Raw genomic sequence first — 14,961 nt, 5'->3', positions numbered from 1 at the left:
CGCGTTCGACATGCTGTGAATTTCATGTGACGATCTTGAAAATTCGTAACTGTACATCTCTCCACTCCTTCAGTCTGGAACGCAACATTTCAGACTTTTCTTTCGACAGGGACAAATCACGAACTGAGCAGTCCAATTCGGCTTCGCTGATCGAATGTCGCTTTTTAATGCCATTTTCGGGATCGCTCGTTTATTCCGTAGCCACGGCATCACTGTCATTACCTAAAGTGTCGCCTTCTTTGTCTTTCCTTGCATTGAATGGAAGAAGAATTGGTACTGGGTAATTTTCTCCATTCGCCACAGGCTTTAGAGCAGACTGTCAATCAGTGTACACGATTCTTGACTTGTTCTTCCTGCTGTACCCCGATATGGTGGTCAGGCAGAAATAGTGATCGAGTGGTGATCTTTCTGCTCCTACGAATTTGTGGGAAAAGTAAAAGGCATTCGATTTCGCTTACCATTTAACGACTGGGTTAAGCAGCAGTAATAGACGTTGCTACAGAAATGAGAAATCCTGGATTTTGTTTGATCTCAGATTTAACGTATACTTGCTGCAAATGTAGCAAAAGCAGTCCAGACAATTCACACAACTGAACCTATTCATCTTTCATTTACTAAATCATGAGATACCAAATTCTCTTATACGAAATCACTCAAATACATGCTACTGTGACTGTTGGTTAACAAAACAGAGAACCACACTCTAGTCACCTTCGAATCAAACTGATGGACGAATGGGAGAAATTACACGGGAAATAATTTTATAAAATATTGGAACCCGCCTAAATGCTATAACTCACGGACAAGTTAGAACTTGTCGTGGACTAATTAGAACTTGTCGGAGTTTGCCTATTTGTTAGTACTACTGCACACTTATCTTTCCACAGACGCATAAAGCAGAGCAACCTGGAGAATACACATTCACACAATCGTACACCAAACACGGATCGTTGATGCAGCTACATATTAATCCGTGTACAGGCTTTCACCTATTACTTTAAATCCACACGTCCTACAACATCTCTGATTGTAAAAATCAGAATCGGCGCTTAGTCTTGCATAACACTTGTGTTATTTTCACCCAGTAGCAAATTAATTTTTGCATAGTCCTGTGAACTGTTCTACTGGGTAGATATCTATCCAGAGTATTGTTAACTATTATTTTAAACTTGAGTCAGGTTTCCTCTACATGCTTCTGCCCTGTGCCGAAAGTTTGAAGTTTTTCATTGAGATATGACACTATTGACTTTTTATCTACTTTACAGAACATATATATCTTTCTGCTTGTTTTAATTGTCCTGTGCCCTTTGGTAATCAGCGTAGCCACAGCCGTGTCATGGTCACTGATACCAGTGTTGATGTGGACATCCTCAAAGAGGTCAGGTCTATTTGTTGCCATTAGATCCAATGTATTTCCGTCATGAGTGAGGTTCCTGACCATCTATTCTAAGTAGCTTTCAGAGAAGGCATTTTGTAAGGTTTCACAGGATGTCTTATCTCATTTACCACTAATTAAACTGTAATTTTCCCAATTAATTGTTGGATGATTGAAGGCTTCACCGATGATTGCAGTATTATTGGGTAACTTAGGTACAAGTGAACTGATGTTTTCTGCATCATGAGACATATCTGGTGGGCAATAGAATGACCTAAATATCATTTTATGCCCACCCCTGTGCAAGCAATTTCACATGCAACTTCAGTTTCTGTCTCGATCCACTTGAGTTACTAGTCCACTGTGACAAATACAGCATCTCCATTTCCCATTTGCCTATCCTGTTCTCCGCAAAAATCTCACTACTATCAATTTCAGGTTTCAATCAGCTTTCTGTACCTAGTATAATGGGAGCTTCACTGCTTTTCACGATCACTTCAAATTCTGGTACTGTCTTGTGAATGCTATCTATGGTGATTTAGCATTAGGATTGTAAAACTCACCTGTGGGAGTCATTTCTTTCGGTCTTACACTGATACTTCTGGATTTCCCACAGCTGTGTTATCTGAGTTAGATGGAGAGTGTGCCTAATCTAAGAACCCTTGTGTGCACTCCACACACAGTCAGGTACCAGAGTAGCAGCCTCCGATGTGTAGTGTGCACCTGACCTATTTAAGGGGACCCTACAGTTCTCAGCCTTATGAAGGAAGTCCAGGAAGTGACGGCCTGACTTGTCGTACAACATTCAAAGTCTGTGGTTCAGTCCTTCCACTGGAGACAATATTGTGAATTGTGAATCTCTTTGAAACTCCACGTGCTAGGCTGGTCTTCTCATCCTTCCCTGTCAGTCGCTGCAGTGATCCGAGAATGAACCCGAAGGCCAGACGACAGGCATAATTCGTTCCAACGTCTGCCACAATCTGCAGTTGGTTGAACCCTATTACCTCAATGACTGCTGCAATAGCCTCTTCAACTTTTGATAAATATGTAAGAAAAGTAGATAGCACCCAACAGCACTTTAACGTACAATTTTTAGCACACCAGTTAAGTAACGTAACCCGTACGCTACAGAGCCATTTTGAAATTAGGTGTTATATTCGAGGCTGCAGTAGACTGCGAGAAATTCTTTTTCATTTTTTACTCACAAACAAGGGCCCACCAGGGTAAATGGCTGCAGCCTGTGATGCCCAAGACCCGAACCTAATCCGAACCACTGACTGGTAGTTCCAAAAAAGCTGATACCATACCTAGCACACCTATCCCCCCTCTTTCCCATGTAGAAATGTAAGTAGCGGCCTGAAGTTTTGTCACAGTTTTATAGTTTTTCTCAAGTGAAATTTGCTTTCGTTTGTTTTCAGTTTGCGCCAAACACAGCATCGAAGCATGAGGCAGAGGAATGGAGCCGGGACTCGGACAGTGGGATTGTCGAGGAGTGCCCGTCTGAGGTAAGGCTGGCCTATTCCCGCTTCTGTCACAAGCATTGTCTGCAGTCCTGCATTTCATTACACAGCAGGCCGAATGCCAGGCTTCTGTTCACTCGGGGAGGGAACCGACGCGTACATCTTGTCCTACAGCTGCTCTCTCGAAACCGATGTGAAATGCACGCCAGGGGGTACTGACTGAATATTACATTCTTTCCCCATTCTGTTTGAGTACAAAGCGCGGAAGGACTGACTACATAAATGCCTGTTTGCACATAGCAGTTAATCTAATCTCATCTTCACTGACCCAATAGGAGTAACAAGTGTTGGGCTGCAGTACGTTCGTAGAGCGGTCAATAATGCTGGTCCTCGAAACTTTGTAAATAGGCTTTCAAGACATAATCTGTCTCATCTTCATATTCCGTTATATCTGTGATGCTATCCCGTGGGGATACCGTGTGACCGTTCGTGCTGCCAATGAGCCTACGTGACCGTTTCATTTCGTATCCTCACAAACTGTTAAGCTGAGGTATTTACCGATTCCAGCTACAATTGTCCTGTCGTAGGAAGATCGGCTGCTTAAAAACCTTTGTAGATCTTGTGGAAGCGATATGTAGAGGGCTGAGGTATATTTGTAGATTCTTCACTCAGTATTGTCGCTTGAAACTCTGTAAGAACGCATTTCATGGATAATCGTTCTATTGCGAAGTGCCTGCCTATTCAGATTTCTCAGCTTTTCCATGATCCTCTCACATACGTGACTGTTCCTGGTGCCATTCTTCCTCCCGTTTGGCGCAGGTCCCATACACTCGAGCAGTATTCTAAAATGGGGCAAATAAGTGATTTGTAAGTTGGCTCCTTTACACACTGACTGCGTTTCTGTAGTACTCTGCCAATGAATCAGTCTGCCCCCTGCCTCATCTACAACTGAGCCTGTACAGTTGTTTCATTGTGTATGCCTACAAACGGTAACATCAGGTAATTTTACGAATTACACAATAAATCAGTAAAATATAGAGGCCTTAAATTCAACTAAATACCTAGGAATTACAATTACGAGCAATTTAAATTAGAAAGAACACATAGAAAATGTTGTGTGGGAGGCTAACCAAAGACTGCGTTTTATTAGCAGATCTGCTGAGACTGCCTACACTACGCATGTCCATCCTCTTTCAGAATACTGCTGCACGGTGTGGGATCCTTACCTGACAGGACTGACGGACTACATCGGAAACAGTTCAAAGAAGGGCAGCACGTTTTGTATTATTGCGAAATGTGGGAGAGAGTGTCACTGAAATGATACAGGATTTGGGCTGGACATCAGTAAACGAAAGGCGTTTTTTGTTGTGACAGAATCTTCTCACGAAATTCCAATCACCAAGTTTTTCCTCCAAATGCAAAATATTTTGTTGACACTGACCTACATAAGGAGAAATGATCACCACGATAAAATAAGGAAAATCAGAGCTCTTACAGAAACATGTACGTGTTCGTTCTTACCGCGTGCTGTACGAAATTGCAATAATAGAGAACTGTGAAGGTGATACAGTAATAATCTGGCACGATTTATTCTACCACCTTCTTTCTAAAATTGGGTATTGTTTTACAGTGAAAATGATCTGATTTTGGCCTTACCCATATTTCCAGCACATTGAAAACCAGAGAATGAAATAATTTCTTCCTTGTCTTTCATTCTTGGGTCGATCCATATGAAATGATCCAATGAGGGTTGCTTGAGCATTTTAAATTTTTTGATTTTTTATATGTGATTAGCCTATAACTGATAAGTTCTAAACAGTTTTTAATAATACTTTATCTTGCACCCTTACTGAAAGGCGGCTATATTTATTTGTAACCACATGACGGTTTTTCAATTTGGAGATGTTAGCATTAATTAGAATATCTCTGCACTGAGTTAAGTTACAACATTGCAGTTGACATGACTGTTTTTAGAAAATACTCCTCTGTAACATTGTTAATTTCCTAAAATACCCTAAATTCAAAAATAAACACTTAGAATGACCTCTAAAATTTTGTACTCATAATTTAGAAAATTCGTTTTTTTGAGCCAAAAATAACCAAGGAGTGATTTATCAGAGTGCTTTTTCTCTCTATTTAGATATCATAAATTATATAGAGCAAGAACAGTGACAATTTTTTATAATTTTTTCAAATTTGAAAAATTTCAGTATTTTGTAAAGTTTGGGGTCAATTACCTCTTGTGGGACAATATAAAAATTCTATTTATTGTACAATTTGTATCACTAGATGATGACTGTAAAAATTTGAACGTCGATATCTGACTGTGTACAAAGGATTCGAATTCTTGGAAATGAGGAAGTAATTACACTACAGTTGGTGTTATGGTTGTTACCTATGTAAATGGTGTATTGTTTCATTGTAATAAAATTTAGTTTTAATCTATATTTAGTCAATACTACTACCAAATATTTAATTAGTGTTGCTTATTTTGATAATAAAGTACTGAACAATAGGGGCTTCTGCTTTAGTTCTATGTTAAAAAATTGCCCATTTATATTTTGCTTTATTCTCAATTAAGTAGCACATTATTACAAGATAAAAATGAAAAAAATAAAATGAGATACATGTGAAATTTCTCTATTGCTGAGGATGCTGCAGTTTTTTTGCACATGAGTTTAGTCCTTAAGACAAGTGTGTCAGGAGCTCAGTGGATAGAGTAACAAATCTGCACAGGAGCCCAGCAGTCAGTGACAAGTCTGTACATAAACTGTGTACCACCACTAAATGTGCTGGTTGTGGCACTCTTGGAGTCGGTCTGTTCAGAAGCCTCTGTTAGAGTGGATCTATGTACTTCGCTGATAGTGTACAATATTTTACATGCTTTTGTTGTGTGATTTATTAGTAACTAAAACAATTTTAAAATTTAATAGGAAATAAATTTGAAAGAGTAATTGGAGTACGATAAAATCGATGAACAGTACTCTATTGGATAGAGTGTATGAGAGTCATAAACCAGTAGACAACCTTTGTTTGTCGTTACGAGTAAACAGTTCAAATGGCTCTGAGCACTGTGGGCCTTAACTTCTGAGGTCATCAGTCCCCTAGAACTTAGAACTACTTAAACCTAACTAACTTAAGGACATCACACACATCCAAGCCGGAGACAGGATTCGAACTTGCCATCGTAGCAGTCGCACAGTTCTAGATTGAAGTGCCTAGAACTACTCTGCCACACTGCCCGGCCGTTACGAGTAAGTTCTTCTGTATCGTCAGTTTGTATCATGAGAAAAATATATATGCTGAAGTATAGCTACACCTCTTGAATAAATACTCATTATTAAAGGTTCGAGGGAAGTAAAATTTGAACATTTGTCCTTGTTAAGTGCAAGTAAAACTGCTTTTCGAGTGTAACTTAATGTGATTCCTAGAAACTCCCTGTGCTCAAATTGCTGTTCAAAAGTATTTACAGTGAATCCAGAACCAGAATCATGTAAACTTGTTGATGACATTTATACTCCTAATGAGGAAGCAATTAGCAAATTGGATCTCGCTTGTTCCAATTTAGGAGTATCTCCTGCTTTGAAAATGAATGAATGGAGTAGTGGAAAAAGGAAAGTAGCTACTGAAAGCGAGGTACAAAGAATTTCAGACAAAATTACAAAAGCCTCAGAATCATCACTAAATTATGCAAATACCAACAGTGTTTCTAAAAAAGAAGAGAACCTGTCTCCAGAATCATCTGACACCGAACATTTGATCTTAATTGAGAAATTCAAAACTAAATTTTCAGTGACACCTAAAGAAGTAAAAGTTAAAATTTTGAGTTTGCTCCCCAACTCACAGTCAAGAGAAAAAATAATTCAGGAGTTTAATTTTTCTTATTGTTTGGTTAGATTTACCCCAGACATTACTGAAAGAGCACAGCATTGTACCAGTTTCAGGAAAGAGTAAAGGAGTAGTTACCAGTGAAGCCAATTGAAAAGATCTGGCAGTTTTTTGAAGATGATGCTTGGGTCGCAGAGATAGCAATTGAGATAAAGTAAGCAAGGCAGAAACGACTAGTGCTGTCATATTTAAATGAACTTTATGTAGCTTTCAAAAGGCTCATGTTGAATGCAAAATTGGAATGACAAATTTTATAACTTTCGCCCTGAGTGGACTCCTCAGAAACACATGCCGTATTTATTTGTCTATATCATGAAAGTGTCAAACTGATGAGTGCAGGTGCAAAACTCAATAATGTAAACTGCAAAGAGTTATTAGATTTAATGGTCTATGATGATAACAGTAATGACTGCATGATGAGTTAGTGTGATAAAGGAACCAAGTGAATTTTTTAACGAATCTGAGGACGAAATGCGCGGCTATGTTACCTTGAAACAGTCGTTCACAAGCGACAGGGCTGAAATGAGAACAGTGTTTCAATCTCAGGAAGAGTACTTTGAATATTTAATTGATAACTTAGAAAATCTCAAAAGTCACCACTGTTGTTGTTGTGGTTTTCAATCCAGAGACTGGTTTGATGCAGCTCTCCATGCTACTATATCCTGTGCAAGCTTCTTCATCTCCCAGTACCTACTGCAACCGACATCCTTCTGAAAATGTGTAATGTATTCATATTTTGTTCTCCCTCTACGATTTTTACCCTCCACGCTGCCATACAGTACTAAAATGGTGATCCCTTGATGCCTCATAACATGTCCTACCAACCTATCCCTGCTTCTAGTCAAGTTGTGCCACAAATTTCTCTTCTCCCCAAGTCTGTTCAACACCTCCTCATTAGTGATGTGAACTACCCATCTAAGCTTCAGCATTCTTCTGTAGCACTACATTTCGAAAGCTTTTATTCTATTCTTGTCTAAACTAGTTATCGTCCACGTGTCACTTCCATACATGGCTATGCTCCATACAAATACTTTCAGAAACGACTTCCTGACACTTAAATCTATACTCAGTGATCATACATTTCTCTTCTTCACAGAAGCTTTCCTTGCCATTGCCAGTTCACATTTTATATCCTCTCTACTTCGACCATCATCAATTATTTTGCTCCCTTAAATAGCAGAACTCATTTACTACTTTAAGTGTCTCATTTATTAATCTAATTCCCTCAGCAGCACCGGATTCAATTTGACTACATCCCATTACCCTAGTTTTGCTTTTGTTGGTTTTCATCTTATATCCTCCTTCCAAGGCACTGTTAATTCCTTTCAACTGCTCATGCAGGTCCTTTGCTGTCTCTGACAGAATTACAATGTAATCGGCGAATCTCAGAGTTTTTATTTCTACTCCATGGATTTTAATCTCTGATCTGAATTTTTCCTTTGTTTCCTTTACTGCTTGCTCAATATACTGACTGAATAACATTGGGGATAGGCTACAACCCTGTCTCACTACCTTCCCAATCACTGCTTCCCTTCCGTGCCCCTGCAGTCTGGTTTCTGTACAAATTGTAAATTGCCATTCGCTCCCTGTATTTTACCCCCGCCACTTTAAGAATCTGAAAGAGAATATTCCAGTCAACATTGTCAAAAGCTTTATCTACGTCTACCAATGCTAGAAACGTAGGTTTGCCTTTCCTTAATCTGTCTGCTAAGATAAGTCATGGGGTCAGTATTGCATCACATATTCCGACATTTTTACGGAATCAAAACTGATCTTCCCTGAGGTCAGCTTCTATCAGTTTTTCCATTAATCTGTAAAGAAATCGTCTTAGTATTTTGCAGCCATGACTTATTAAACTGATAGTTCGGTAATTTTCACATCTGTCAACACCTGCTTTCTTTGGGATTAGATTTATGATATTCTTCTTGAAGTCTGAGGACATTTCGCCAGTCTCATACATCTTCCTCACCAGATGGTAGAGTTTTGTCAGGACTGGCTCTCCCAAGGGTATCAATAGTTCTAATGGAATGTTGTCTACTCCCAGGGCCTTATTTCGTCTTAGTTCTTTAAGTGCTCTGTCAAACTCTTCACGCAGTATCATATCTCCCATTTCATCTTCATGTACATCCTCTTCCATTTCCATAATATTGTCCTCAAGTACATCGCCTTTGTATAGACACTCTACTTTCCCTTCTTTACTTAGAACTGGGTTTCCATCTGAACTCTTGGTATTCACAAAAGTGGTTCTCTTTTCTGCTAAGATCTCTTTAATTTTCTTGTAGGCAGTATCTATCTTACCCTTAGTGACATATGCCTCTGCATCCTTACATTTGTCCTCTAGCCATTTTGCACTTCCTTTCGATCTTATTATTGAGATGTTTGTATTCTTTTCTGCCTGCATCATTTCACCACTATGTTTCTAAAATGCAAAGCAAGTTCTTGAAGGACAAAAAAGCACAACTTCATGAAACTGAAAATACAGTCGTAGCAGATTTTGCAGAAAACTTTGGTTGTGGTTCAGGGTGAAATGCAAGGGCACCACTGGGGGAATGACCAGCTAACAGAGTATCCATTTATCCATTTATTTGGTACTTCAATTCTCCAATTGCATTCTATGTGACTACTTAGAACAAAATACTTCAGTTGTCCAAAGGTTTCAAAAGTATGTTCAAATTGCATAAAAGAAAAATAGCCCAAGGTTGAGAAGCTCATATTTTTCACATGGATGTGGCAGCCAATACAAGAACAAAAAGAGTTTTCAAATCTTTGAAACCACAAAGTAGATTTTGGGTTGGTGGCCGAATGGTACTTTCTTGCCTCATGGAATGGTGAAAATTTGTGTGATGAAGTAGGAGGTACAACAGCATGTGAAGTGAGTAATACCATCCAACAAAGAATGACTACAGACCAAATTCTTACAATAGAGGACATGTATACCTTTCGCAAGGCTAATATTAAAAGCGTCATCTATTTCTCATCAAGAAAGAAGAGACAATTTTCATATCAAAACAACACTTCAACACTTTGAAAACTGTAAAGCAATAAAAAGAATAAGGCAATTCCACAAATTCCTTGGCGTTGCATAAAACTTAGTTCGATGCTATGTAACACCAGAAATAGAAATGTATGAGGATATTGTGTCAGTAAAATTACATCTCCGTCTTTAACATTGAATGACATAGTGGCATGTGTATATAATTGACAGAGGTGGCTTTCACAGGTTGATAGAATAGTTTCGGGATAAAAGTTGTTTTTGTGTGCTTTTACCACCCTGCTGGCCTAAGAACATCATTCGAGAGATATATTAGTGAAGAAGTTTAGATACCAATTCAAAATATATTAAGGAAACTTTCAGGGCCTGAACTTACCGCAACTATTGGGAGATATTATTCTATAACACAAAAGCTCTTTGAAGACGTAAATGTTCTTTACAATCACCACTAGGATTTGGAAGCACAGCATCTCGAAAGTATGTTAATTGAAATTATGTATTTTAAACCTGTTAAGATATTATAAATATTTAGTTCAGTAATTTATGTGACTTTTTCCCAATAGTTCAATACCTTCAGTAGTAACTGATTACATCTAGCCAGTATAAGACGTGAATTAGCCAATGCCCATAAGATCTGTTGTAGTGTAATGTGAATTACTTGCCATTCTCAAAAATTCATGTCTTTGTTCACAGCTAAATATCAGTGTTGAAGTTTTTAAAGTACTTCGTGATTATATACTGAAAGTGCAAAAATCAAAGTTTTATATTCAGTCCCATCATAGACAATTATTCCCAAACTTTACAAAAAATTAAGATTTTCCAAATTTCAAAAATTTAGAAAAAATTAAGGAAACATTTATCAGTGTTATTGCGCCATATAAGGGCAATAGTTTATGATATGCAAATAGAGAAAAAGATACACTCTGATAAACGACCCCTTGGTTTTTATTTTTAGGTCTCAAAAGAGGATTTTCAAAATATTCTCTACCAATCTTTGGAGGTCACTTTCACTGGTTATTTTTGAATTCAGGGTATTTTGGGTAATAAACAATGTTGTATAGGAGACCTTTATAAAAATTATCATGTCGTTTGCAATGTTGTAACTTAAACCAGTGTAGAACGTTCATATTAACGCTAGTGTCTCCAAATTGCAAAACCATCATGCACTTACAAAAAAATGCAACCAATTTAATTTTTATTGGATCACTGCACTTGGATTGATCCTCTTTCATTTATTTTAATCATCATATTTCGCGACGTAATTATGTCTTAAACTAGGCTCGAGATTTTTGCACAAACTTTTTCTAGCCTTCAAAAACTAATTTTTACAATTTTCTCTGCACTTACGGGTATCTTCTGATTGGGGCATTCAGTTAATGTGTAAACTACTTCTGTGTTGGATAGTGGCTTTTCCTTCAACAGTTTATTTCGTGGCATTGTTTTGTGTGGCATCTGATTAGTGACAGATTAATTGCTTAAGAACCATTGACATATGACCATTTAAGTGACCTGTAGTTATTAGGTAATATAAAAAAGTTGGTTTGAATACCTCTTCACACACACACACACACACACACACACAAATAATAATAATAAAGTAGCAGTTTTTCTGAAAACTGTCATGATGATAGCAGAGCAGAACAAAATAACAAATAATGAGTTCTTTTTACATGTGGAAGTACATGCTCCTGCTGCTTACATATGCAGTGTGTTTATATTCTCTCAGGACCTGTGGAGTGATATTCAACTACATGTGTGTTTTTCCACTATTACATTGTAGCGTATGAAAACAGATTAATGAGCTTCAGCTGCGTATATGTGCGATTCAAATATAGACCTTTTGTTTGAGAAGTAAAAATTTCAGTGCAAGCACAAATGTTCAATGTTTGATGTGTCAAATATTTATTTTTGTCTAAAATATCTATTTTCCATTTTTTGTAGTAATTTACTTAATTCGGTATGCATTCATATCAATTTGAAAATTGTGTGAATACAATAGGAATCAGTAACATCATTAAAGGCAATTAATGTCAGGCTTCTCAGAAAATACCTCTTGTTATTACGGGGGAAATAACATAGTCCTGATAAGTTACCTCTTTTCGAAGCCTCACAGTGGTGTATGCAATGCTTACAGAATAGTATCATCTAAATTTTACAGGTATTTGGACGAGCTCAGAGTAACTTTGTATAAAAGAAGAACATTTTGTGAATACAATAATTCCAAGCAAGAAAAGTGGACCCTTTTTATACGAGAGTTACAAATGTCTACATATGTTACCAGTTTGGAGTTGGCAGCCCCAAAATACCAGAGGACAGCCGACATTACTGTAGAAACAGAAACCTACACCTGCAACACATGTTAACTACGTTGTTGGTGCTAGAAATGGAAAATACAAAGTTGCTGTGTACTGGGTACATATGTTGAAGAGTGCTAACTATGTATCTCGCATAAATAAATATATCAACTTTGAGTGTTAGCTAAAAGGGTAGTGTACATTGCAAAATGGACATTAATGGAAATGAATATGTGCACCACATCTTCCCAGAGAAAATGGGCTGGTTGGGTTTCCTAGTGCAGGAAATCTAGCAGGGATGACAACACAATGAAAAAAAAAATCTTTTCAAAATCATCAGGACCTATTGTAGAGAGGAATAAAAAGACATACTGTTTCCTGCAGTAGAAGAAAAACCTGAACCAGAACCTCAAGTCATTGAAAGTGTTGATCTAGAGGAAGAACGTAAGGACCCAGATATTCCAGAACCTAGGCATAAATTCTGTTTGTGATCAATCTTGAATCCCTTCATTCGCAAGTGTTTTAGAAACAGAAACTGAAATCCTTTGGCTGCTATACGAGGTGTGGGATCTCAGAAATGTGGGGCAGGTTTTGCAAATTCAAAATCTTATGTGTTTTAGGCCTTGTAATGGCTTCAGAATCAAAATACAATCTAAATGTTGCCTTAACACAGAGTAAAAAGACCAGTACTTTGTGCCCTAAAAAAAAAAATCTGTTCTTGGTGCGCTAATTTTGCTCAATGTGGGGCCAACTTAATTGGTTTTAAATGTTTGTACTGTATAATGTGCTATAGATTGGAAAGGATTAACCATTTAAACTTTTTAACCATTCAACTATTTACCATTTAACCATTAACCATTTAAGGATTTTAAACTTAAAAAACTCTGTGCCATTTGACAAATGACATTTTGAGCGTAATATAAATGCAAATTGAACAATGGCGATAAAGTGAAAGTTTAGGACAAATTACCTCAGAACATTTAGTTTTCATGACCAATATTCAATCTGATCAGGTTAAATAAATAAATAAATAAATAAAAAATATTCAGCCTGTCATAATGCACTCAAATTTACAGATAGAAATCTTTTTTTTTCTTACAAATTGGAGAGTTTAATGCTGATCATAAAAATTACAATAGATCAAAATCCAAAATTTTCGACAAGAGGTCCCTTTTCACTTTCCATTTCACAAACAATTATTTTACAGTCATTCATTTCTCTTAAGATTATTCTAATGCTCAGTAGGCAGCACTATAAAGTATTTCATTAATTATGAAGAAATGCAATGAAAAACTTACTGACAGTGTGTTATTGCATACCTGACACTGAGAGGCAACTAACTTCCTCACCACTCAGAGCGCTAATGTCACCCCAGCTTCCACGATAGTGGTGATCGTGACTGTATGACCATGGCTACGATGTATTAAATGTTAGTCATAGAACCAGTTTCAGATTCAGTTTACAGCTGACATTGTATTGTTCTACTTGAGGAGATTACCAATGTGTATTCATCTCCAGTAAAGATTTGTTTACGTGGAAGTAGTCATCTCACTCTGCTATTCGGAGTCCACATCAAACTACAGATCCCACTCCGAGCAGCTAGGTAAGTGCGAGGAGGGCGACAGTACAACCTGTGCCGAAGTACTATAGTGTTTGGACTGAGCTTACAACTGCGAGAGCCTTATCTTAATGGTGATAATCTCGACTCCCAGATCTTCGTGTGAGTCTAAAGTCCTTTGGACTTGAGATCTCTTGTATTGTATCAGCTAAGTATTCTAAATCTACGTGACTGTTCTGCAGTTCTCAATTGACGGCCTGACAGAGGGGTCTCGTGGAACCACTCGCAGACTTTGTCTCGACTGTCTCACTGCCAGACTGTGCTCGGGGAAGACTGATTGTGTCAGCGCTTCCACCCTATGTAGGCTCAATTGAGAAAATAATTTGGCATCAAAATGAGAAAGTTTGTCATCGATTTTTCGGGAAATGACCTCAGTGCAACAAAAAAGCCTTTCTTTTCACGATCGGGGACCCCACTCGCTTATCGTATCCATGGCGTCTGCTTTTTTGATTCGCAACAATACAAAACGTGCCATCTTTTTTTAGCTTTCTCGATGTCCTCCACGAATCATATCTGCTAAAGATCATGCACTGCACGACAAGGCTCCAATAGAGAACAGATGATCACAGTGTAGGCAGTCTGTTTCGTATATCTGTTGCACCTTCCGAGTGTTCTATCATTAAAATATACTCTTCGGTGCCTCCTGTTGATGCCAAGCGGATCTAGGCGCTTCAGTCCGGAACCGCGCTGCTGCTATGGTCGCAGGTTCGAATCCTGCCTCAGGCAGGGATGTGTGTTATGTCCTTAGGTTAGTTAGGTTTAAATGGTTCTAAGTATAGGAGACTGATAATTTCTGATGTTAAGTCCCATAGTGCTGAGAGCCATTGTGATCTGTAAAAACCCGGGAATTTTTTTTTTACCTGGGAGTAAACTGGGAAAAATAAGGGAATTTTTTAGAATTCCGGGATTTTGTCAGTATTTTAGATTTCGGTGAAATTTTTGTATTTCTAAATGGTATAAACTATTACTCTAACAAAGAATTTTACTAAATCCCACTACTGCTGTATAATACTACAGCAATAAAACATAAAGGAGGAAAAAAAGTAAAATTTAAGTAGCGTAGGAAATCTAAATCTACATCTACATTTATACTCCGCAAGCCACCCAACGGTGTGTGGTGGCCATTTACAACAAAACACAGTGCCCACACAGGGGTCTGCCACCAGCAAAGCATGTCAAAGGCTCTAGGACAAAGACTGTGCAATACTTCATAACAACAAATTGCTTCTGATGAGTGTGAAGTCACATTTGTTTACATTAGCTTCATTTTGGTTGTTGCCAGTGGGCTCGTGCACATGAGCAGTTGTCATGTATGAGCAGTACCTTCTACCGCT

The 14,961-nt window shown here is 37.9% G+C and overlaps 1 protein-coding gene across 1 annotated transcript in view; it reads left to right on the top strand.

The window, feature by feature from the left end:
• Nucleotides 1-14,961, top strand: part of LOC126305113 (uncharacterized) — a 270,465-nt gene that overhangs the window by 130,005 nt on the left and 125,499 nt on the right. Inside the window, exon 4 of the mRNA XM_049992021.1 lies at nucleotides 2,794-2,880. Within this exon, the coding sequence (XP_049847978.1) occupies nucleotides 2,794-2,880 (87 nt within the window). The remainder of the gene's footprint in view (nucleotides 1-2,793; nucleotides 2,881-14,961) is intronic.

The sequence above is a fragment of the Schistocerca gregaria genome, unplaced genomic scaffold (genome assembly GCF_023897955.1).
Source record: "Schistocerca gregaria isolate iqSchGreg1 unplaced genomic scaffold, iqSchGreg1.2 ptg000255l, whole genome shotgun sequence".
Taxonomy (NCBI): Eukaryota; Metazoa; Arthropoda; class Insecta; order Orthoptera; family Acrididae; genus Schistocerca; species Schistocerca gregaria.
This window is presented reverse-complemented; position numbering and strand designations above follow the sequence as displayed.